The 25,835-nt window shown below is 40.7% G+C and overlaps 2 protein-coding genes across 4 annotated transcripts in view; both read right to left on the bottom strand.

Annotated features, from left to right (window-relative positions):
- si:dkey-220o5.5 overlaps positions 1-1,893 on the bottom strand; it is a 59,674-nt gene extending 57,781 nt beyond the window's left edge. The window contains exon 1 of one of the 3 annotated variants that reach the window (XR_012384733.1): positions 1,757-1,847. Coding sequence is in view for 1 of the 3 variants with exons in the window: in XM_073911123.1 (XP_073767224.1) it covers positions 1,757-1,772 (16 nt within the window). In the remaining 2 variants the exon portion in view is untranslated. Of the gene's footprint in view, positions 1-1,756 lie in introns of all 3 variants that reach the window. The other 2 variants (XM_073911123.1, XM_073911124.1) reach the window with 2 other exon arrangements.
- An 18,671-nt stretch (positions 1,894-20,564) lies between these two features.
- On the bottom strand, positions 20,565-24,373 carry mhc2d8.46a (major histocompatibility complex class II d8.46a). Its single transcript, XM_694857.8, has 4 exons — positions 24,241-24,373; positions 23,455-23,703; positions 22,849-23,130; positions 20,565-22,768 (listed from the first exon to the last, which is right to left on the bottom strand). The coding sequence occupies exons 1-4, from the start codon at positions 24,290-24,292 to the stop codon at positions 22,647-22,649; spliced, it is 705 nt and encodes a 234-aa protein (XP_699949.2). The 5' UTR covers positions 24,293-24,373; the 3' UTR covers positions 20,565-22,646.
- Positions 24,374-25,835: the final 1,462 nt, after the last annotated feature.

Here is a 25,835-nt window from a genome sequence, read left to right as displayed (position 1 = left end):
TTAATATATATAATAGAATTTGTTTATATAAAAAATGTAGTAACGGTTCCCATCATTTTTGGTGGGTCCGACTAAATTTTGTCTGGTGCCGCCTACATTTTTGAAGAGCCCCAGTGCTACCAAGAAAAAAGGTTAATTTCAAGCCCTGTGAGACCTTAATCTGTAGTGGAAATGTCTAGTTTTAAGAAAATGTTGAATGTAATAGAGCCCAGTTGCATTATTCCTTCATAAGCCCTTTTCAGTCAGATAATTCCTGCTTTTCAAATCAAGCAGATCTGTGCTTTCTGAAGAAAAGGTGAACTCTCATCTTTCTGAAAATAAAAAAAAATACTTAAAAATGTAATGAAACAGTTCCATATAAAACTAAATTGTTCTCTTTTTTTAATTGTTTAACTACTATAATATTACAATCATTTTTTATAAGCAGCATTTTGGTTTTGAGTATAAAGAAGGATTTGTTTTATTTGCCGCTAAGCAGAAACCCCAGAAGTATAGCGCTATCACAGTTTAAAGTAAAAGAAAAAAAAATACTTCTATAATGTTAGTTTTAATACATTAAAAAAATTTAATCAAAGAAATCCTCTGGCTTTTTTCTTTTTTTTTTGCTGTATCGAAAACATATCGAACCGTGACACTGTGTTGTATTGAACCCAACCGTCATTTTTGTGAACCGTTACACATCTTTTATATATATAGATACAAATTCTCTTCTTTATGACCTGCGGTTTATTATTTAATTGTCTATCAGCAAAAAATATGTAGTAAACTTCTTTGTTTTTCCAAAACAGAATTGAGGGCAGAGGGTGATGGAAAACTGGATGCTCTTCTGCAGCCTTGTAGTATAGTAGATGGTGCCCAGTGGTAATAATTTAACCATTGAGAAAGATTTGGACACTTCAACTTACTTAGCCACTTTGAAATAAGTAATACTGTCACATAATTTTATCGGTCAACAAAAAACACCATAAGAGCAACAGGATGACATTTAATTATTATTATAAATATTGTATAAATACTATATATTTTTATTATTTAACGATGTAAACGTTGCTTTATCATGATTTCTTAATGAGCAAATGTCTAAATGTATTAGTAGACAGTCGGATAGTTTAGTAATGTACACAAATCTACGCTTCATGAAATGCTGACTCAGGCATCTTACATGTAATACTTGTAATAATTTTAATATTGCAACAAACCTGCCAACAGATGTTTTGTGCATGCACACCTGCCTGTGTTGCCATGTAAACTTATAGCATAAGGGTTTGTTCGTGGTTTATGAATTAAGTGTATTAGAATTATTAATAGTGGCCAGATGCGAATAGCAAAAATGAAGCATTTGTTGAATTATTGCTATTTTCTTTCCAAGATTTAGTAATTAAAATGAGTCACAATTTGTAACTAATTCCTTGTTTGTTTGTTTTTTGCTTAAAACAGCTGATTACTGTGTGCACTAAAAAACAACACCAATTACTTAAGTCAGGAGGTCTACATAAAGGAGATCTTATACGATTAGTGATTACTAACAGTGATTTCATCCCAGGCAGCTTATATAGACAGCAACTCTGTACATCGTAAGTTGATTCAATAACTGGATAATACAATTCAAAGTATACATCTTTAGTTAATCTTAAGTACCAAAACTTATTAATTATTAAAAATAAAATAAGAAATAGTCGTTTTCAAGAGGATCAAATATGGCTCATGTAAAATATGTTATACTCTGCTACATAATACTAACAAAAAAGTAAAATACCTTTCTGTTTGTCCATTGCAGGATATGCACAATTCCTTTAAGTGAAATGTAGACAGTTGCTTCCTGAGTTCATTGGTAAGAGTGGTTTTGGATCAGTCCAGACAAGCGGCTACTTTGTCAACAACTACTTCTCTCTCAACCTCCGCCTCCAGTTTTTGAAACACGCTCCTCTACAATAGCTCAATAGCTCCACACTGCAGTAACATGGACCATGGCATTACAATAATATTAATCATCATCATCATCATCATCATATTTTCTACTCATAATAACAATAAACTTAATACTGACACACAGACTAATTTAGCCTGTATATATGATTAATTATTTAATTCACACCACACTCCATCATTCCTTTATACAAAACATACAGCTGCAACCCTCTAAATATACAGTACAATCAAATACTTATAGCTGTCTCCCGTGGTTAAGTAGCAACGGACTGTCATGATTATGCTAACATTACAAAGTTGGATGATTCTGCTGAGGAAACTAAAAGAAAAGACCTGTTCCCCTTCGGGTGGGGAACTCCAATGCTATTGGTGGATTTGATTTAGAAAATCCATGAATTGGGAGGATTCGGTTCAGAAGCCACCTGTCTGAAAGAGTATGAAACAGGCCAATGAATGCCAATGAATTGGCAGCGTAAGCTTGCGCACGTGTGCTTCATTGCCAATTAACCCAGCATATCCTTTTCGCTTCAGAGACTTTTCTGATCGAGTCGATGAGGGTTCCTCTTGCTGAATACAGCGACTTCCGAGCGAACAAGTGTCTCCTGGTCCAGAGTGGGTATACGCGGCGGCAGATGGTTGAGCTGGGATTCTCCCTTGCCTGGCGTTCTTTGGGTCCGGTCCTCCAGAGCGGTGCGTATAAGTTGCAATTTTTCCTAAAAGAGCAACACAGTCGTGCAGAACGTCCTTTTCAGGATGCCACTCCGACTGTGCTTTTCTGGATGCGGATGCTTCCTGGCTCCGGATGATGGACACGATCACTGCATTACATGTTTGGGGGTCCAACATGTTAATGTGGTGCTCGCGGGCGGTTCATGAACCACCCCTGCTGTCCCCTGCTCTGCAGTGGGCACTCCGGCAGATCTGAGGGTCCCAGCGGGAGATAATAAAAGGGGTCTGGGACCTCCTGCTCCTCCAGGTGCTCCATCCAGGCTTCGGGCAGTGGGAGTGATCCGTCTAACCAGATGGAATCTCTCACGTTTGCTGACACCGGAGATCAGACGTCCATCGGCATCGGATGGGCTTTCAATGTCCGACGAAGATCCAGACCCGCTCGCCCCCTCTGGGCAGGTGAGCACTGTCAAAACTGATCCTAAGGCGGACATGTTAGCCGTACATTCCCGGGCTGCTTCGGCCGTGGGGTTGGAGTTGGTTCATCCCCCAGCTCCGCGCCCGGACCGATTAGATGGGTGATACGTAGAGGACCAGAAGGCGAAGCCTTCGAAGCCTTTCGTCCCCTTCTTCCCGGAGGTGCACAGTAGGCTCACGCGGTCTTGAAGGGCACTTTTTTCTGCTCATGCTGCGTGTCCCTCCACCCTCATCACTCTTGACGGTGGTGTGGCCAGGGGGTATGTGGCGATTCCTCAGGTTGAGAGCATGATTGAGGTCAATCCTTGTCCGCTTGGCGCCTCTTCTTGGCGGGGTCCGCCTCGTCTCCCATCCAAAGCCTGTAAGTTATCTGCCTCCCTCGGAGCTAGAGCTTACAAGGCTGTGGGCCAGGCTGCTTCGCCTTGCATGCGATAGCCACCTACCAGCGCTACCAAGCGCAGGCGCTGGCCGAGCTGCATGAGGGTGGGTCCAACCCAGGCTTTGGAGCTTCGCACCGCATCCGACTATGCTCTTCGGACCACTAAGTCCGCTGCGTGTGCGTTGGGGAGGACGATGTCCACACTAGTGGTCTAGGAGCACCACCCCTGGCTAAAACTCGTTAAAACTCGACAGTAAAATAGTGGTCCCACTGAAACTATTTCAGAGGCTCCTGGGGCATATGGCATCCGCAGCCCCTTCACGCCGCGCGTATTACTCTATATAAGACCACTCCAGCACTGGCTTCAGGATCGAGTCCCCAGACGCACATGGCACGCGCGCGCACACAGAGTCTCTGTTACTGCGATGTGTCGCCGCGCCCTCAGCCCTTGGAGCGACCCCTCGTTCCTACAGACCTGAGTGCCTCTAGGACAGGCGTCCAGTCTTGTTGTCGTTTCAACAGACGCTTCCAACACGGGCTGGGGGGCTGTGCGTTGCGGGCATGCAGCGGCGGAACTGTGGAAAGGAACCCAGTTGCATTAGCATATCGCCTGGAGCTGTTGGCAGTGTTCCTTGCTCTCCACCGTTTTTTTCCGGTGCTGGAGCAGCAACACGTGCTGGTCAGAACGGACAGCACGGCGGCGGTGGCGTATATCAACCGCTTGGGCGGTATTCGCTCTCGCCGCATGTCTCATGTCTCAGAGAGTGAGAAAAAATCAGAATGTCATCCAGGTGGACATAGATAAACGGATCTATCATATCTCTCAACACGTCATTGACGAGTGTCTGGAAAACAGCCGGAGCGTTGGAAAGGCCGAAGGGCAGAACGCAGTACTCAAAATGCCCTCAGAGTGTGTTAAACGCTGTTTTCCACTCATCCCTGGGTCTTATGCGAACCAAATGATAAGCATTACGGAGATCTAGTTTTGTGAAAAGTTCGCCCCCTGCAGACGTTCAAAGGCTGAAGACATCAACGGCAAAGGATAAGTATTCTTAAACGTGATGCTGTTCAGCCCCCGATAATCAATGCAGGGATGAAGGGAACCATCCTTCTTTTTCACAAAAAAAATCCCGCCCCCGCCGGTGAAGAAGACGGACGGATGATCTTGGCTGCTAGAGAATCAGAAATATATTTCTCCATGGCCTCCCTCTCTGGAACAGACAGTGAATATAACTTGCCCTTAAGCAGAGACGCACCTGTCAATAAGTCTATAGCACAATCATAGGGACGATTAGGAGGTAAAGAAGCAGCCCGGGACTTACTGAACACTCCCTTTAGGTAATGGTACTCACGAGGCACGTTTGAAAGATCTATCTGCTCCTCCTGAAACACAGAACGAGAAACAGTAGAACAAGCAGACAATAAACAGGACTCATGACAGCTCTCGTTCCAGGAAAACATGGCATTGTGACCCCAATTAATGTGAGGTCAATGTAACACTAACCAAGGATGACCCAAAATGACAGGGGTACCGATAGCATCTGTTAAAAAAAATTTAATAGTCTCAGTGTGGTTACCAGAAGAAATGAGTTTTATTGGAGCAGTGATATGTGTGATGGTTGGAAGAGACAGGCCACTAAGGGCGTGCACAGCAATGGGTGAAGAAAGTGGAGAAACAGGGATTTTTAAAGTATTAGCCAATTTGGAGTCAATAAAGTTTCCCTCCGCTCCAGAGTCAATGAGCGCGTGACCAATATGAGTGTAGGAATTAAAACCCAAAGTTATGGGTAAAGTTGTTGTGTTATGGGACTCCTTTTTACCCATAATCTCCCCCACCAATAAACTCTTACCCATGGTCGACTTCTTACTCTTGGTGGGGCAAAAAGCCACAAAATGTCCTGCAACTCCACAGTATATACATAACCCCTCCGTACGGCGGCGATCTCGCTCCTCCACAGTAAGATGACATCTGCCCTTCTGCTTGAGCTCTGGTTCAGATACAGAGAGCTTCATCTCGGGAGAGCGGGTCCTTGAGATCGGATGTTGTGGGCGGGGCTCCTTGCGCAAACCTCTCCGTTGTAGGCGGTTGTCCACTTTGATGGCCAAGTCGATGAGGTCATCTAGGGTCTCGGGTAACTCCATGACGTAGATCTCGTCCTTGATGTGATTAGTGAGTCTGTGAAAAAACATATCTCGCTGAGCCTCCATGTTCCACTTACAACTCCGCCACACTCAAATCCTCCTGACGGAGCTCCGCAAGCCTCCTGGATGCCTCTCTCCCCGAAGCCGCTCGATCAAACATGGCTCTGAGTTCATCTGAAAAAGCTTTGAATGTTTTACAACAAGAATGTTCTTTCTCCCATACAGTGGTTCCCCATTGAGCCGCTTTACCTGACAGCAGTTTAATAATAAAAGCCACCTAGCTCTCCTCGCTGGGAAACGACGAGGGCTGTAGTGATATGTAAAGCGAGCATTTGACCAAAAAGGCTCGACATAAATGAGGTTCGCCCGCATAACTCAGTGGCGGAGGAAGTCGCGGCTCGGCGGAGCAAAGAGCCTCATTAAACACAGGACTTACTATTGTGTTAGTGGGAGGAGCAGTCAGAGTGGACTCGGCGTTGGGTCCCGAGCGGAGTTTCTGGAGATGTGTGGTCAGCTTGGAAATCTGGTTGACTAGAACCTAAATAGCTTGACTGGTGGTCGTCATCTGTTTTTCTTGATGATCCAAACGAGCCGAAACAGTGAAAAACTTGCTGGGTCCATAACTGGTCAGTTCATTCTGTCACGGTCATACAAGAGACGTGGAACCCAAATGCAAGTCTTTTAATGGATTTATCACACAAAAAAAACAGATAAGTAGATGAGTGGCTAGAGAACAAGGATCCGAGAATAAAGGAGTGAACAAACTAAGAGAGATCGGCAGCGCTGATAAAATGTTCATGGAAAAACAACAACAACGAGGATCTAACAATCATCTCCGATGGAAACAGGAAACATATTGTAGCAGCAACAAGGATATCACCCAATCCACTCACCACCAGCAAACACAGTGAGGAGAGCCTGACAGAGACACAGAAGACCGTGAACTAACAATGAACTGACAAAGTGAGACAGGAACGCTGAACATTTATAGGCGCAGTAATGCACTACACCTGTGGTGCATTGATTATCAACTGAGCGGTGCTAAGCAGCGACTACCGGAGACAGCGATCATGTGACCGCCCAGCTGATGACATGAAAACAATAACACTGACAGACACGCGACTCTCACACAAACATAGAAACAAGCGCACACACACTAGTGATACAAGCACCGCAGATACAGATAAACTCTCACACCGCGCAGACACATCATAAAAGAGCAGACAGATCCATAACCGTGACAGTTAGTGATTTGATGTTTTAGAATAGAATATGTAATGGTCAATAATATTAGTAAAGGAAACACAGGTCCTATATGTGCAGTTTACATATATTTCAATTAATATAGAATACGAGTGCATGTTTTTACCAAAGCTAATATTGCATTTTTTCTTTAATGTGTGTGTGTGTATGTGTGTAAAACAATATAATTTACGCAAAGAAATGGGGTTCTTCACTGAAAAAGTAGTTCCTCCACCCCACATGTCAGGATAAACTAGTCCTTTAAAATGTCCTTGCTTATTTATAGAGAAGTTCTGAATTTGCAGGGTTATCAACAATGTGCGCATATTTAGGCTTGGAACAGCCCTCTGTTAAAGATTTGTGTTCATCCTTGCATCGTTGTGTTCATCCTTGCTAAACTTCATTGAATCCATATATATTAAGTATCATACTCTGTATCGGCAAGTACATAAATTAAAATACTCACTCTTATCAGTTTGTAAAAAAAAGTGATATCGGTGCATCCCTAGACTACACCAATAGTAATGGTTAAATCAACGCATTGGCCTTATTTAAAAAAAATAATAATCTACTCGTTTTAATCTTGCAATCATGATAATTTTTAGAGAATGGCTTTTTAATAATCAACTTTTCTGTCATTTATTTCTCATTTGCTAATTATTTTGTTAATTTGTTAATGTTAATATATTACATAGGCTATTTTATATGCACGTCTAAAATCCTTTGGCATTCAAATTTGCTTTAAACTTGAAAGGGAGAAAGTAGATTTGACCTGTCAGTGTGAGCACATTGCTTCTTAACAGCATAAAGCATTTCTTTTTAATTTCAATCTTTTCTTTAACCTATTAAAAAAAAAAAGTCAAACAGTTATTATTAAAAATGAAATCGTTTTGTTTATGGCATATAGTTAACCATTTATGCGATTGGGTAAATGGTGTATATCAAGAACTGGTGTATATAGGGACCTTTCTGCCTCTTTTGCCTCTGATCTCTATTCTCTTGAAGTACTGACACAGTTTAATTTCCACTTCTGAGAGGGCCATGTTAATATCTGGATGTTCAACTGATTGGTTGCTGGATGTGTACGCAGTCAAAGGCATCTGTGATACTTCACCTTCTCGTCTTCGACTGAAAAGCATAACTTGAGTTAGCGTAACCTTGGCTAATTTTGACCAATGTTGAGATAAGGGCTGTTTTGACAAGATTTTGCAATTTATTTTTTCCTGCTCATCAAGATACAAGTGTAGACGTTTAACATCTTCAGTGAATGGAAGCAGAAGTGTGCAGTTCCAATTGGCTTCCTCCAGTGTTCACCGGGCTGTTGCAGAAATGTACTCAGGCCATCAGGACTGATACAGTTGCTGAAAACTCTGTGCATTCTTTGCTGCCTCTTCATCTCCACAGATGGTAGAATGGCTCTCTATAAGCATAGCTTAACATATTACTCAAGCTATGTCCTAGTTTTACAGCAATACTATCTGTTCCATACATATCCTTCTCCTCATTGTATCCAGCTGTTCTTTTAACTGCATTAATTGTATGCATAAAGTTTTTGGGATGGATGAGCTCTTTAATAGATGTAACAGCTGATACCTCTCTTGCAGATATTAGGAGCCTTCCAAGCTCTCTCATTTTCTGACGAATGTGCTCATGCATTTTAACTCTTGATTCATACTTGTTATAAAGATGCTTCCCCAGCTCTAAAATGCACCAGTCATTTCTTGCTTCAAGTGCCACTTGGTCTTGATTCATGGCATTTAAGAGTTTGCTACTTCTACCTCCTTGCAATGTTTACGCTCCAGGTGTCTAGCAATTTTTGCTTGAGCACAGCCACAAAAACAGTGTTGTTTCTAGTTGTAAACTCTTGCTCCATTACTTTTTTTAGTTATAGCTGGAATAATGACTGAAATGTCAGGACCTGAGGATGTGGCATGACTCTGGGAGCTCTCTGTTTCACTGGTGTTTTAAGATCTGCCCTTTTTCCTGCTCTTATCTAAAGTCCACCTGATTGGCTGCACTTCTGTATTTCCTATTGGTAAATCACTAAAGCTCGAACTGCAATCTGAACTCTCTTCAGTGTCCGGGACATACTCCTCCTCACTGACTTCATCTTCATATGAGTCTGAGTGCTCCAAACTCTTCTCTCTAGCCTTAAAGACAATGACTATTACTTTCAGTTACCCTTTAAAAAAAAAAGATAATGAAAAATACAAAACACTTACTCTGACATTCCACACTGCATTGAATGATAATGATTTTGTACATTCTTCATGGCTTGAGGGTTGCATCTTAAAAACAAACAAACAAACAAAAAAAAAACCACACACAACACAAGAACTTGTTTTTTCTCAGAAAAAACAAATCTCAACTAATCCAGAAAAAAAAGTACATGCTTTGATGGTGTTTTACATTTTACTGCTTTTTAAATATGCACAATCTAATTCTTTAGATCACAATCTAATTTCTATGATGATCACGCTTGGACAGATCGTTAAGATGTGTTTACAGGTGTACCCTTTCAGACAAATTCTGTTCAAAGTGATTCATATTCAGCTCAAACGAAGTGTAATGCAAATTACATTTGGACTAGTGAAATAAAGAACTACAGCACCACGAAAACCAAACAACAATAACAACAAAGAATTTAAATGAAATTAGATGTAGCGTTAAATATGACATGTGCAGAAATATTTGAGACCTAGAACAGCCAATTTAAGACTTAAGTCTAAAATTTAAAAAGTGAAATTTTAGGCCTTTAGACCTCAATGGAAACTCTTGTGCAGTCATATTATCATCCTTCAATAAAAGCTATATATAAACATTTATTTTTTAGTTAGACAGTAAAACTCAAGGGTTGGGCTCTGGTCCCAACAATGTTACACAAGTGCGTACGCTCACAAATTAAGCCACACCCACCATTTCATTTCTATATTTAATTTTTATTACGCTAATTACAATTAAGTATGCTACGAATAATAATAATAATGATAATGTTAATAATAATGATAATAATAATAATGATGAGGATGATAATAATGATAATGATGATAATAATAATATTGATAATGATGATGTGCGTTCTGTTTAACTCTTTAAGGTGCTGACTGACTGACAGGTGCGTGATGAGAGACCAGCAAACACGGTGTAGCTTTCAGTTATGATAAACACAGTTTCCATATTTATACTTTATTTATAGATAAAGGTCTGTGGCTCTTCATATAATGACTTTATCTTGCTGGAGTTTATAGCTGTTTCACTTTACTTTAGGATGCATTAATGCCGCAGTCCCCTCCACAAAGTCTATCGGAGGCAATCATAAATGTTCCTAAATCTAATAAATGTTGGGAGACATACTCGGTACATAAACGCACTAAATCACACTTCAGCCGCGTTTATTTGAGGGCGTGCAAGAAAATCTGCACTTTAGCAGCGTATATTTGAGACGCGCAAGAAGTTTTGTGCACGAACAGAGGATTTCGGCGCTCAAGCAGAGACTGACATGCTCGTAGGCGCCCACGACATTTGTCAATGAAATAACGCCTCATGTAGTAGTAGATCTGTGTAAAATGCCCAACAGAGTCTGCCGCCACAGCTCGAAAAAATCCTAGAGGAAACACTGGTCATGGTCCCCACTATGTCAGACCTTACTGTGTGTGTGTATTCAGGACAAAGTGTGCTACACAGCTTTTCTAACGTGGCTCTGGTCCCCATAATGTTACACTAGTGCGTACACTCACAAATTAAGCATGCATGCCTCAGAGAGATGTGGGACTCCTACTGAAACAGAGCAGTTCTCTTCTGCAGTCGTATGGTCATCCTTCAGTGAAAAACAAACATATTTGTAGAAATTATTCCCCCCGCGACTTGGACTCTTCCAGTCACCCCCGCCGATCAGCGTGAAATGGGCTGATCCAAAGTTTCTTGCGGAGTTTCGGAAAGTGGCAGAGGGGAGAAAGAGTTGATGATGATAGGGGTTAGTTTGATAATTAAAGCTGTGCATTGTAAATAGTTAGAGGACAAGAAGTATTTCAATTTGAGAAGTTCATTGATGGTGTGTGTGCTTACATCTAAAAGGTAAGTAAAACAGAATGTTCAATGCTTAGTTTAGTGAAAGTTCATACCTATTTGTTTGTTTATAAACTGTACCGAACCACTGTAAAGATTGCCTATTTAGATGTACACACATATGTTTATGTTTACAATTATCATTTCTTATATCTATATTATTCCTGCCGATAAATTTTATCTGTAATCATACGCTATTAACGCACACACCTTAGGTAGCGCATGCGCTGTTACCACTTCACAAGTCAGCTTGTGTAGCAGGGGTGTTCACGTGCGCAGCTCGTGGCCAACACACACACTTTAGGTAGCGCATGCTCTGTAATGCTGTTTGCCGCTTCATGAGTCAGCTCGCACAGCAGGGGTGTTTACGTGCGCAGCTGGTGCCCAACGCACATACATAGCCAATGTATCGACCAGCATTGACACCAATTGCTCCTCTGGTTAACCCATTGTGTTTATGCTGTATGTTTCATTTATTGTAAATGTATATTCATTTATAATGTAACTTTTATTAATGTTATATTGTACTTTTATATGTTTATTCATTTTATATTTTTTTCTATTGCAGAACCACACACCCATACACACACAAACAAGCAAGTTGATGCCAATCAATAAATGAAGATTTAGATCATTCTCTGGAGTGAGACTGTTGTCTTGACACGCAACCCGTAGCCTTCAGCAAACCAAACGAACTAGTTCAAAGACAGAGATTTTACATGGTCCTTCGAGCCGGATCGCTGACTTGCTATGGAAATGTCTCAACCAGAAACACCTGTTGTGCGCCTAAGGAGAAGAGTGCAGCGACCAGCTTATCTGGCTGATTAGGAGCTTGTTGCCCCAATAGCCCATCAACAACCACTCCCTGCTTCTACACAAAGTTGCAGGCTCTCACCACCGGAGGGATCTGGTAGAGTGTCTCCTCCGATCAGTCAGGATTCAGAGCATGGACAGCGGATTGTGAGAGATGAGTGGGAAAGTGTATCTGATGGATATCTGAAATCAGATCCTTACTGACCACTTGAAGCTGGAAGAAGCACTTCTTGTGTCAGATTCAGGACAACAATGAGGCAATGGGCCCGCAGATATCAATGGAGAAATCATTCTACGTTGATAACTGTCTTCAAAGTTTTGCTGTGAAGGAAGAGGCGAAGGATTGTGTAGACAGGCTATGTATTAAGGCAATGTATTAAGCTCAGGAGGCTTTGAGTTAAGACAATGGGCAAGCAACGAACCATCAGTCATTAGCCACCTACCTACTGAAGCTCAGTCACAAAGCATTATTCGATGGCTCAGTGAAGGCTTTCCTACAAACCCCATCAAACCTCCAACCCAGTACCCACTATGTGAAGCATCTATCACGTTCTAGCCAGTCAGTATGACCCGCTTGGTTACATTGTTCCATATACCACAAGAGCCAAAGTAATTGTGCAAAGATTATGGGACAAAAAACGAGAATGGGATGACCCACGATTGCCAGATGAGCTATTGAGTTCATGGAAAGCCTCGGAAAACGAGCTAAATGACTTACAGTACATCAGCTGGCCACGTTGTTACAGTACCAAAGAGCTTGATCACCCCACCAGTTCAAGGCAAATCCATATTTTCTGCGACTCCTCAGAACAGGCTTACGGTTCTGTAGGATACTTGCGAACTGAAAACCAAGAGGGCAGGGTAGAAGTAGCCTTTGTCACTGCAAGATCCCGAGTGGCTCCTAAAAAACAGCAAAGCATCCCTTGCTTAGAGCTATGCGCAGCTTTGATGGGTGCACAGCTTGCGAAGGTGTTGAGAACAGAACTAACTCTACCTTTTTAGAGCATCACATTGTGGTCTGACACAACCACTGTGCTCAATTGGGTACTGTCTCAATCATGTTGTTTTAAGGTGTTTGTGGGCACCAGAGTGGCAGAGATACAGGAGCTCACCGAAAATTATGCATGGAGGTATGTGCCATCACAGGAAAATCCCGCAGATGACCTCACAAAGGGCAAAACTGTTTGTGAAATAGGCTGCGAAAGCAGATGGTACCAGGGGCCAAAATTTCTCAACCAAACATCTAATTACTGGCCAGAGATGCCGTCACTAACATGCACTGACCCTGACAACGAACTGAGAAATGCAACTTTTTGAAATGCAACTTTTTTCTTACCTCCCCTCCAACTAACTCAGATCAGCAGCCACACTCCAACTTCATAGACCTGTTGAAAGCCAACATTCACCCCGACAAAGTACCAACAGCAGATGATTACAAAGAGGCAGAATTGGCAGTCCTCTGCCAAGTTCAATCTGACTGCTTTGGTGAAGACTTAACATGCTTAAGATCAGGTAAACAATTGCCAAAAACCAGTCGACTGCTATGTCTCGCAGCTGAATTTGATCCTGCAACCGGTCTGATACGAGTGGGTGGCCGGCTTCGTCGACACAGCCAACTAGAAGAGGATGCCATACATCCTATCGTCCTCGACTCTCAGCACCCCACTACTAAACTGATAATTAAAGACTATGATGATAGGTTGCATCACCCAGGGCCAGACAGGGTGTTTGCAGAGCTCAGACGAAAGTACTGGGTGCTAAGGAGACGAGCAGCAGTCAAAAAGCACCAATATCAATGCCTCGAGTGTCAAAGATGGCGAGGAAAACCAACTCCACCTAGAATGGCAGATCTCCCCCAGCAAGATTGTGGACTCATAAGCCAGTCTTCTATTCCACAGGTGTGGACTGTTTTGGGCCGTATACTATAAAGGTGGGACGTAGAAATGAAAAGAGATGGGGAATCATCTTTAAGTGTCTGACTTCACGTGCAGTTCACCTCGACATACTCACTAGTATTGACACTGACTCCTTCCTAATGGCCCTTAGGAGGTTCATTTCTAGACGTGGCAAACCTTTCGAGCTCTTAGCAGATCAGGGGACCAATTTTAAAGGAGGTGAAAGAGAGCTTAAAGAGTCCTTCACAGCTCTTCATCCTGAACTTCAAACCCACCTTGCCAGCCAACAGATCCGATTTCTCTTCAACCCACCGAGCGCGCCCCACTTTGGCGGATGTTGGGAGAGAGAGAGATACGCTCCTTAAAGTCTGCCCTTCAAGTCACACTCGGCACCCAGACAGTCAGTGAAGAAATATTAAGAACAGTGCTAATAGAGATAGAGGGGATTCTCAACTCAAAGCCCATCGCCTATACTTCTTCAGACATCAGTGATCCAGATCCAATAACTTCAAACATCCTTTTGATGGGGCGGCGAGACGCTTCATTACCACAAGTCATGTATCACGATACTGAGCTCTTAAGCCGCAGGAAATGGAAACACAGTCAACTCCTAGCTGACCACTTTTGGAAACACTTCATTCGCTACTACCTATCAAACCTTCAAATAAGACAAAAATGGAAAACTGAGGGGGCAAAACTTCAAATTGAAGACGCTGTAATGATTGTAGATCAACAATTGCCACGTGCCCTGTGGCCAGTGGGAAGGGTTGTGCAAATCTTTCCTGGGAATGATGAACGAACTAGATCGGCCAAAATTCAAGTGAAGGACAAAACCTACATTCGGCCTGTAGCTTAATTAATCTGCCTGCCCCCACTCCCAGATAAGTTTGAGACTTACACTTGACTGTTATCTCATGTCTCTATAGCAAATTCACCCGGTGAATTTGGGGGCGGCTGTAGAAATTATTCCTCTCGCGACTTGGACTCTTCCAGTCACCCCCGCCGATCAGCGTGAAATGGGCTGATCCAAAGTTTCTTGCGGAGTTTCGGAAAGTGGCAGAGGGGAGAAAGAGTTGATGATGATAGGGGTTAGTTAGATAATTGCATTGTGCATTGTAAAACAATCAATAAATGAAGATTTAGATCATTCTCTGGAGTGAGACTGTTGTCTTGACCCGCAACCCGTAGCCTTCAGCAAACCAAGCGAACTAGCTCAAAGACAGAGATTTTACAATATTAGTTAGAAAGTAGAACTCAACGGTCAATTTACAATTTACTCCTACAAATAATTAATTCCCCATTTAGTGTGAACTCAACATGTGTCATTATCACTAGCTGTTGGCTCAAAGTTCGCCCTTAACATGCATCACAACGCATTTTTGCATTTTCATGTGAACAGAGAATTAGAAAAAAAAAAAAAAAAAAACAGGAAAAACCTTGTTTATAAAATATTTGCTTGGTCCAAACAAGAGTGCAACTAAATCCACATGAAACAATTAATTGACTGACGAAACCTAGTATAACATTTTTAATACTTTATGCTCATAACAGCCACAGTTTATTTGTGTATTTGAAGTTGTTATTAGAAAAAATGTCATTTTAGAGTTTAAAATGTCAAAACTGAGAGTGATACTTGATGACAGTTGACATAAGCATGCAAAAAATCTCATTCACATTCATGACAAATTTCATCATTATAAAGGTTTCATGACAGTCTCATGAACACCGCTTCACGTGTTACCGACCTAATTTTATCTTTAAAAAAATCATTTAGAAAGTGCTTGTCACATCCACAATGATGCGATCACTATGGATCCAGCAGATAATTTAATAATGATAATAAAACAAGGTAATCCCTCTATTGAGGCTCCAGCCCCAGAGCGCCCGCCAGTGTCGGCTCCAGCCCTAGAGCACCCGCCAGTGTCAGCTCCAGAGCGCCCGCCAGTGTTGGCTCCAGCCCCAGAGCGCCCGCCAGTGTCGGCTCCAGTCCCAGAGCGCCCGCCAGTGTCAGCTCCAGCCCCAGACCGCCCGCCAGTGTCGGCTACAGCCCTCCTCGCCCTGCCGGTCCCAGCCCGGTTCCTGGCATTACCAACGCCATTCAGACGTCTTGCCCTGGCGGCACCTCCCAGACGTTTTGCCCTGCTGGCCCCAGTCCGGCTCCATGCCCTGCCGGTTCCAGCCCGGCTCTTTGCTCTGCCGACCTCACTCGGGCTCCTTGCTCTGCCGACTCCAGTCCAGCTGCCTCCAGTCCAGCTGCCTCCAGTCCGCCGGCTCCAGTCCAGCTGGCTCCAGTCCAGTGGCCTCCAGTCCCGCCGGCTCCAGTCCAGCGGCCTCCAGTCTCGCCGGCTCCAGTCCAGCTGCCTACAGTCTACTCTCCTAAGAACCCCTGCCTTGTGTTTCCTGCAGGATCATCCATTGGTCATCCCTCCCACCCCTCCCTGGTGGTCCTTCCCACTGTATGGGACGGATTCCCCGGCCGCACCCTGGCTTCCTGCCGGGGCGCCTGAACCACAGACTTGCCCTGATTTGGCCCTACCATCCCTCCCTTTGTTCTTGCTCCGCTCTGCACCCCCCCCCCCCTCCCTGGGAGCGTCTGGAAGCCGCTCTTTAGAGGGGGGTAATGTCACATCCGTCAGTGACCACCCTGAGGCCGCTGTAGTGCACTAGGACTTTGTAGGCACTGAAGCGTTCTCATTCTCATACATACCATGCGCATACACCGGAACACTTACACTGACCGGTCATCTCATCTGTTCTGTGTTACCATTGATTATCTGGACTATATATTCAACCATTCCACCTTTGTTTGTCATCGCGTCGTTTGTCTTTCTGGTCTTCTATGTCTCGCTTGTTCCTAGTTCCACAGTAAGTCTTGTATTCATAGTTTGTTGTTCCTGATCCGTGTTTTTGTATTTTTGCCTAAGTCTAGTTTGTAGTGTTATTGTTTCTGAGCCTTGTCTCTGTTTTAGTTTCTGGTTTGTCATTTGTTTGTTACTTTGTATTTTTGATCACCTTGTTTGTTTCACTGTAAATAAATCTGCACTTGGATCCGCACCTTTTTGTTTTTGTTCCTGTTTTGATCACGCTAAACGTGACAGTGCTATTTTAGAAAAATTAATTACATTAACATTACATACACATATGAATGACTCTTTATGTACCCTTAATCTTAACATGAAAAACTCTAAGCATTGCTGAATGTATCAAGCAGTATGTATTAGTTGGTCAAATTGTCAAACCTTTCTCCAAGGCCAATCACATGCTCCGTAGTCTTGTGTAATTTCCTCTCCAGGGAAAATATCCCTGGCTGCAAAAAGGCACAACTGAGGTTTTCCCTGAACCACAATCTTTTTGACAGTGCAGTTGGGGTGCAGATTGTCATCATTTACCAGCCGACCGAGGATTTCATCCTCATGACAGGCATCAATGCTGCAAAAAAATTAATAAAAAAAGCAAATTTTAATTATTCTCTCTCATAACAATATCAAAAATCTAAAATATGATACAAACACAATTAACTAAATATATATGTAAATTTGAAAGGTGAAAACACTTATCACCACTTCTTATTTTGCCATGTAAAGTCAAACATAAATACGGTATTTTGATTGCGATCCCGTCTATACTCTGCTTCCACAAATCTATCATCTCCCCTGTATTCAACTACAAAACTTCCTCTCATAAACGTAGACAAATAAACTTTACGAAAAATATAAATAAAACATAAGTTAGGGTTCAAAAATCTCACATTAGCATCCTCTCTGTGTGTGAATTATATACAAAGTAATTATTTTGAAGTGGATCAAAACCTTTCATAAAAGATGTTCTAAATCTATTAAGCACCTGTTCTTTTCTTAGGGCAATTTTAATGAACTTTTTTGATCCACTTCAAAAGTTGACTGCTGATAAATAAAAAATAAAACACACACAATGCATATTTATGTACTTTAAGGCATATTTTAAATTTGGTGATGTTATTATTTTTAACCTTAAATTAGTAACTGTTTAAAACTTTATAGAACTAACATAAACTACATTTCTAGGAGCAGAAGGTCACACATGTTTAAAATTTAACCTCAGTATTATTACAGCAACCTATATAATAGTGTATAATAATATTATTTGATGAAATAATATATGAAAAGGCTTAGATGTTGCAAAGCAATTGCACATTTAACTATTTCACTTAATTTATTAAAGCACAATACAAGAACCATGAAATCTTACCTTTGTAATCATCTATATATTTAGTTTACAAAGAATGGATCTTGTCGGTGGAGCTGGTGATGTGTTTCTCGGCATCGTGTAAAGGTTTAATCCTCCGTCTATTCATTTTGTGGCTCAGGGTTTTGGTGACCGTCAGGCCGCGGCTCATGCACTCTGGCCTTTGATCCACACATCACCCGGTGTCAGAGAGTTAGCACATTAGCACGCAAAATATATACTCATGTAAACAAGCTGAATCACATACCCAACGACAGTTTATGTTGTACGTGTTTTAGAAATACCTACGTTGAAACAACATCGATTGAAACATGCAAAAATTCGTTTAAAATAAAATTAACTTTGCCTGATACATTTTGAACCACGACATAAATATACGACCGAAACACTCATCACATAACCAATTTTATTATATTATGATAAGGAAAAACAGTCTAACTTGCCTACAAACCTTGATTTATTTATTGATGTATCTTAAATAAGTTGATTAAAGTCGGATTGCTTCATTTGATGTTCCAATTTGCCCACGTGCTGTACGCAATGTGTAAATCGCGGCAGGTGTGCTTAAGGGTGCAGTACCGCAATCCGACTACATGAGCGCTATATAGAGCAGCACAGCGATACACACTTACACACTCAAGTCAGGTGAATGGTCAAGGTGGGGATCAATGAAAAAAACTGCACTAGGCATATCAGCAACGCCTCCTGAGTATTTTAAAGGCAAAACATAGTGGGGACCGGGACTTTGGTCCCCACCATGTTTTTGGTCCCCACATTGTGAGTGTGCTAACATGCTGAGGTCCCCACCATGTAATAAAAACAAACACACACACCTACACAAACTCAGCTTCTTAGGGAGATTTGAGATTGTTTGAAGGGTTGAGGGTGAAAAAGATTCAAATGTGCAAGCGGTGATGTACCAGTCCAGCCTGTGCTACTACTCCAGCAGGTGAGCGTTCAGATACTGACAGGTTTGCTTTGTGAGAAATGTCTGAGCTGATTCTCATGGTTCTGATATTCACTAGTGAGGCCATGAAGCTGCTTGGGATCCCGGGACACCACATTAGGCACTGCCCCACTAATGTGGTAACTGGGTTTTCCAAGCTCACGGTTGCTGTGAACTTGAGCTCTTGTCCTCATCAGTCAGATTGTTTGCTCAGAGTTTGACTGTCACTCCTCAATTCACAGGGCAGCGGCTCTGCTCCGCACAAGTGCATCCGGAAGAGCACAGGGATTTCCCGCAGCTTCCTGTTGGAGGTGGGCGACCCAGACCGAAATGGAGTCATAATAGATGGCAGCGGCAGATTCGTCATTCCCATCATAGACGCGTGAGTAAACTGTACTTGGCATAGCCACATGTCCAAATCTCCACATGATGTCTGCTTGTGTGTGTTTGTGCTCGATCTGTTCAGTGAGGCCTATGCTGCTGAGAAGAGAAAGAGGCCGTCCTTCTCCTGCCAGACCGAGCCTTTGCCCTCCTCGTCCTCAGCAGGTGCGGCATCTTCGGTCCTGGAACCCACTCCCTATCTCCACCAGAGACGCACTGTGACTAGAAGAGACCACGTCGCTGAGAGACCTTCATCCAAGAGACATGGAGTCAACGTGTAAATATTGTACATAGTTTATTAATAAAAGATAATAAAGATTATAGCTGCATGAACTGGTGGACTGGTTAACCTTCACTCCAGTAGTGCAACACACACTAATTAATTCATTAACATAATATTATGAAGTTTTGCTTTAATTTAGGAAAAGAAAAACTCTTCTAGGCTAAAATCTGATGTTTTTTTCAGCGTTCTTACTTCAATCTTTAATGTCAGGTTATCCTTCAAATGTCAGTGTAAAGTGTTGAGTACACTATTAGTGCTCAGTCATGTTTTTCATAGTTACCAGTGCTGATGGAGTTTTTTAAAGTGTCATATTCTGCTGGAAACGTTTAATTTTAATGGTAATGAATAAGCTGAGGTATTGTGAGCAACTTCACAAGTTGGCCATAGTCTACACAGATGACATGCTCATCTACTCCCAGAACGAAATGTTGCAGCTTGTCTGGTCTTCAATGAGCCCAAGAGAGGCCCCGTTTGCTAAAATCAGGTTCTGTTATGCAGAGTATTATAAGATTTTGAGAGTGATAACCTGAATATGATACGACATTTATCTTTCAGGTCAATCCTTTTTTCATAATTGGACCCCAAATCATGACATTTTCGACCCTCTTGAAACCATGATGGTGCATTAAAAGGGTTAATCCTAAAAATAATCAAACATCACTTTAAATTTTGAAAACATTTCATTAGTTTATTTCGCATTTGGTGCTTATTCAAAATCTTTCAGCACTAACACACAGACCATTTCCAGACCATTTAGTTGTAAATACACTATTAAATATTATTATTTACAGTATTATTTCTTAAACAATAATATTTAATACACAAAGTAGCCATTACAAAATTTGTCAAGCTGTTTAGTCAAAACTTAGTTTATTTATGCAACTGCATTATAGGACCTTGATCTCTGCTCTGTTGACTTTTGATGTGTACAATTCTTAAGCCGAAGTAAATTCGGATGTGGATACATATGTATTATTATTATTATTATTATTATTTTGTTCAGTTATGACTCCGAAGTCACATGCCTTGGTGTAAGCTTTGTGAGGTTTGTGATGGTGTTGATGTGTCGATGAGGGTGTTTATTTCAACTGTAGCGAAAATGAAAGATCAGCACTTATATTGTGTGGATGGCATCGCTATTTATTTTATTCCATTTAATATCCACAATGCAATATTAAAGTAAAAAAAAAGACAAGAAACGTACAGTGAAACAAAGAGACAGGTTATAAAGTTTTACAGAACTGGTCACATAAGTCTGGGGGAAAAATTTGCTCGTAATTTGAGATTTAATTTCTTCACCTGCTCATGTAACTATTAAGGATTTTGATTTTAATAATTCACCATATTTAGTGCTTGCAGCAACAACTTTATTCTCAGTAACGTTGAACAGAAATTTTGTGTCTCCATTTACTGGAGTGGGCTATATGCCCAATTAAAGTCTACTGTCTGTGACCTTGTAAGAGTTTTGAGTTACTATTTAAATGATAAGTCAGTGTATTAATTAAGAGGGGTAATCCCAGAGTAAAGATAATATTGTCTATGTAAAACCGAGTCACTGCTTGTGAAAGCAATGTAGTTTAACTCAAAACAAACTGACTCATGTGCAGGAAATCATCCCAGCACAAGTCTTGTTTATTTAACTTCAAGTATTAACTTAAAAGTTTATACTGTATGTTAGGGATATTGAAAGATCATACACTGTAATTCAGTGTTGTTTTCTTAGATGGAATGAGACCCAGTGCAGTTGCAGTAAACTAATCCCAGTCTAAATTGGCATCTCAATTCATCAAACTGGAAAATCCAGTTCATGAGTATGACTGACCCACAAAACAACATGTGATCAAGTAACACACTGTGAGACTTTTCACAGCTGCGTAGCTGAACAACACTGAAGCGAAAGTTCTGTGGTTATTGCTGGCAAATAGACTTGGAGGTAAATGAACTGATCATTTGTTTGGTTATTTGGGTTTTTCCAAATACAGGTGTACAGGATACCCTCTCACCCCCCAAAAAGGACTGTATGTATGTGCCAAAAATGTGAATTTCAATTCTTTAAAACGGCAGTCTACAAGTATTTTGGTCTCCATTACTTTTAGAAACCTGCTGTAAAAAGCAGAAAGATCATCTTGACAAGGTCTTTACGGTGAAGCTCTTCAATGCTAATAAGTCTGATGTTTCAAGGAGTATGTGTAGCTGTGTGGATACTGTACACATTAAAAGAACAAATACATTTTCTTGGTAATACTTTTTAACCCAAAAGGATTTTCTTCGCAAAAAGTAATCTAAACAAACAACATTTTTGGCAGATATGTCATTTCACATCGCTCTGTTATGTGTTAATATCTGATTAATTGCTTAGTACATTAAACCATGCAAATTGGTATTGGTATTTTTATGTTATTAGCTATACTTCTCTTCTATACAATGCTTCTGGTTACTGTTAACAACATCAGCATGTCATAGTGTGTTTAACGTTACGTGTAGAATTGCAACTTATCTACACAGTCTATCATTTCTAATTGTCATACCATCCAATATTCATATTGATAAGTTTATTTATTCCAGCTGCTGTGAGAAAAGGCTGTTAATGACCCTTACATAGGGTCACAGTAGCCTTTATCTGTCTATATAAGTCCTTCTGTACAATGAGACAACAAAGATGGAAATCTGCCGCTCAAATTGGAAAGCATTATCGCATGCTTATACTGTGAATCAGGCTAAGGAAACAAGATAGATTTGAAGACTGACTGGTTAGGTTCTTGCTCATTCTTTGAATATATATTTTTTTAAATTACAGCATTAAGTATATTCTGGTAAACAAGATGTCTCTCTGAAACACCTGACAATACATCAAATATCAAACTAAAGCAATATTTGCATATTAAAATAATATCTATTTACTGTCTGATTGAAAAATATGTGTCATTTTACAACATTTATATTTACAGTATGCATTCAGCAGAATATGTTCTGCATTTGTCACAAACTTCCCTATGCCGTCACGTGAGACTTCTAGAATTTTAATATTAGTCACTTCTAAGGTACTAGACCAATGATTCCAGTAGATTGCTCAGAGAAACCTCTAAACTCTTTTGCCCTTGCACTTTACAATGAATAAAGAATTGTTTTCTGTTCATCACATGAGTTTATACAGTATGTACAATTTATGTGTGCACCACTTTGTCTGCTTCAGGATAATTATTAGTTACAGTTGTTTCCCTTTGCAGTGAAAAAGACCCCAGTAGCAAAACCCAGTAGCCCGAGAGCAAGACCAACTCCACAGAACACTGATGGACCAATGCTGGGCTGCTTTACCTCCACATCTGCACACAACACACACAAACATTTGGGAAATTCATGTGTTTTATTCGTGATTATATGTGAATGTTGAATAAACACTCACCCCATGTTCTGGTCTGAGGTTGCTGAAGAGCTTTGTGCTCCACTGAACAGCTATAAATGTCGCCTTCCTCAGGAATGAAGCTCAGTCGAGAAAAGACATTCATTGTGCCATCTTTGTTAGGGTAATATCTGCTGATGGTTGATCCGTCTGTCACATTCACATTGTTCTTGGTCCACAAGACTCTGACCGGCGGAGGGAAGAATCCAGTCACATGACAGATCAGAGTGTTCTTGAGATTTAATTGTGGATCACTTTTAGGATAAATTGAGCTCCAGGGAGGTTCTGGCAAAGATTAGATCAACCACCATTTTAAACATTTTACTAAAACATTTTTTTGTTAAGACTTTATAATAAGATTGTATAAGTTATCGTATTTACTATCACAAACAAATGATGAAGAATATTTATAACAGTATTGATTCATCTTTTGTAATGATAGTTAATAAACGTTTTTTTTTTTTTTTTTGTTACTTCTTGTTAACTCACGGTGCATTAACTGATATTAACAAACAAGAATCTGTTGCTGTATTATTCCTAGCTCATGTTAGTAAATATTGCAAACTTATCATAAAGTGTGACTCATTTTTATCCCTATTTTTGTCTTACCAAGTACTTCAGGTGAACTGGCATACACCTCTCTAAGCACAGCCAGGTAGGCTTTGCAATTGAATTCTGCCCTTTTAGCATCCACATATATTGGCGGAAGCACAGCCTGACCAGCAAATTCAGGTAATGTAATAACATCTTTCTGCTCTTTGAAGTCCACGTGTGCCAACTGTTCATCATCAAACTGGACAATAAAATCTTCCTGATCTGCATCACCACACGCCCCAATCAGTCCATATTTATGATAATCTAAAAAAAAAAAAAAAACAGGTTTACAGGTCTGAGTATTATTATTTTTGTTAAGGAATAGCATTTTTAATATATTTACATGAAGCATACATGAGTATAATCTTATTTATCAACTTGATTATCTATGAAATCTCATTTAACAAGTGTGAAATCATTTACGGTATCATTAGTTATGTGTTACTGAAAAGCAAGCAGCTTTAAATGGATAGTTCACTCCAAAATGAAACTTTACTCTCTATGTACTCACACTAAAGTGGTTCTAACCCTTAAACACAAAAGAAGACATTTTGTGGAAAGTTGAAAATCTGTGAGCACTGACTTCCTTATTAGTAAAAACAAATACTACAGCAGTCAATGGTAACAGGATTTCAGCTTTGTTCAAGATACCTTCTCTTGTGTCAAGCAGAAGAAATAATCTCTTAAAGGATTGAAGCCACTTGAAAGAGAAGAGTAAGGAAGAGTAAATGATGACAGCATTTTAAATTTGGATGAACTAAGTCTTCAATGCTAAAATGATTTTATGCTTGGTTCACTCACCTTTAGCTTGCACACAAACACAGATGAGTGTGATTCTTAACAATGCCTCCATTGTACATCACAAACAGTAAGTGCAGGTAGCAGAAAATGCCACTCGACGGCATGTCAGTAGAGTTTTGTTAGAAATGGTACAACCTATTATTCAAACAAGCTTTATTTAATCACTTACCTCATCCAATTGGCTGTGCAGCTATTCTGTGACAGAACAGTCTCTATGGGACATGGTCTGGGTTGAAGGCATGAGGAACTCTGTTTTAGTTCCTTTGTTAACCACTAGATGGTTCTGCTTCTTTACCACAAGTAACATTTTGGCCACTTTCAGGTACAGTTAGTCAAACGCTTGCTATGTAAATATCTAATTAGCCAATTAAATGACTGCAGCTTCATGCATTTAAGTGACTTTGAACTAGGTTATTGGTGACATATAGGGGCTAGTCTGAGAATCAAGGTCACAAACAAAAATGAAAAAATAAATTGTGGTTGTGTTTTCTTGACACACTTTAGGCGCTTTAGTGCCAACAGAGCATTGTTTAAACACCACAGCCTACTGTACTCGAGTATTATAGTTAATGTTGCAACCTCCTGGCTCCAGAAAGTAGCAACAAAAACCAAATAAAGTTCCAAACCAGAAAATCAAATCAACTTAAATTTATTTAATCAAAAATTAAGTGAAATGATACATTAATATAAAGAAAAGAAAACAAAAAACTCCAAAACTGAAGAGGGAAGGATGAACACCGGGCTGTGTCCGAAACCGCATACTTCCATACTATATGGTACGCCAAAATCAGTATGCAAGCCGAGTAGTATGTCCGAATTCATAAGCTGCGTCCCAAATGGCACACTATACACTCATGCACTATGTACTTATGCACTTACACACTCAACAGGATAGTATATGTTTGTAGTGTTGTCCCAAATGGCACACTAATGTTTTTTTACTAAGCGGAAATTCAAACCGTTTCCCTGATGATGTTTGACGGTTGCCAAATCAGTGAAATAAACAACCGAATTATCAAATAATACCTGCGGTAAGTATTAGTATAGTCATGCAAACATTTGTTTGTAGAGCAAGTAGTTTGACCGTTTTTTGCTGTTTATTATTCCTTGTCATTTCTCCCATAGGCGACTGAAACTAAGACAATCGCGAAAACAGGCGCACTTCCGCATTTTGGAATAAGGTCAATTGCAATGAAACTGAACCCTCACCTTCTCCTAGCAGTACATATGCGATCCATCATTTAACAGCTTGTTTGCTGGGATATGTTCAGCAGAGCAGCAGCTCTTGTCATATACAATGTTGATTTTGATCAACAAAATGGCCGCCGGGCTTTTTGCACCTTTTGCATTGCCTGACTAAAACTCCTAAGCCAATAGCTGTAAGGAGAAGCGTCACCATCCAATGAGCTCTAAATAACTAGAGATGGTCCCGCCCTCTCTCTCGACTCTCTTGCTAAGACCTTATGAATTAATTTTGCCAGACACGCTTGTGAATTAAGTAAAGTTAAGATTACAACAAAATCTTATTCATAGATTAAAGAAAAGCCATTACTAACATTCCATTTACAGTTTTACTAAGTGGTGACATCGCTTTT

Source organism: Danio rerio, chromosome 8 (assembly GCF_049306965.1).
Source record: "Danio rerio strain Tuebingen ecotype United States chromosome 8, GRCz12tu, whole genome shotgun sequence".
In the NCBI taxonomy this organism is placed as follows: domain Eukaryota; kingdom Metazoa; phylum Chordata; class Actinopteri; order Cypriniformes; family Danionidae; genus Danio; species Danio rerio.
The sequence above is the reverse complement of the archived record's forward strand: the minus strand, read 5'-3'. Positions and strand labels throughout refer to the sequence as shown.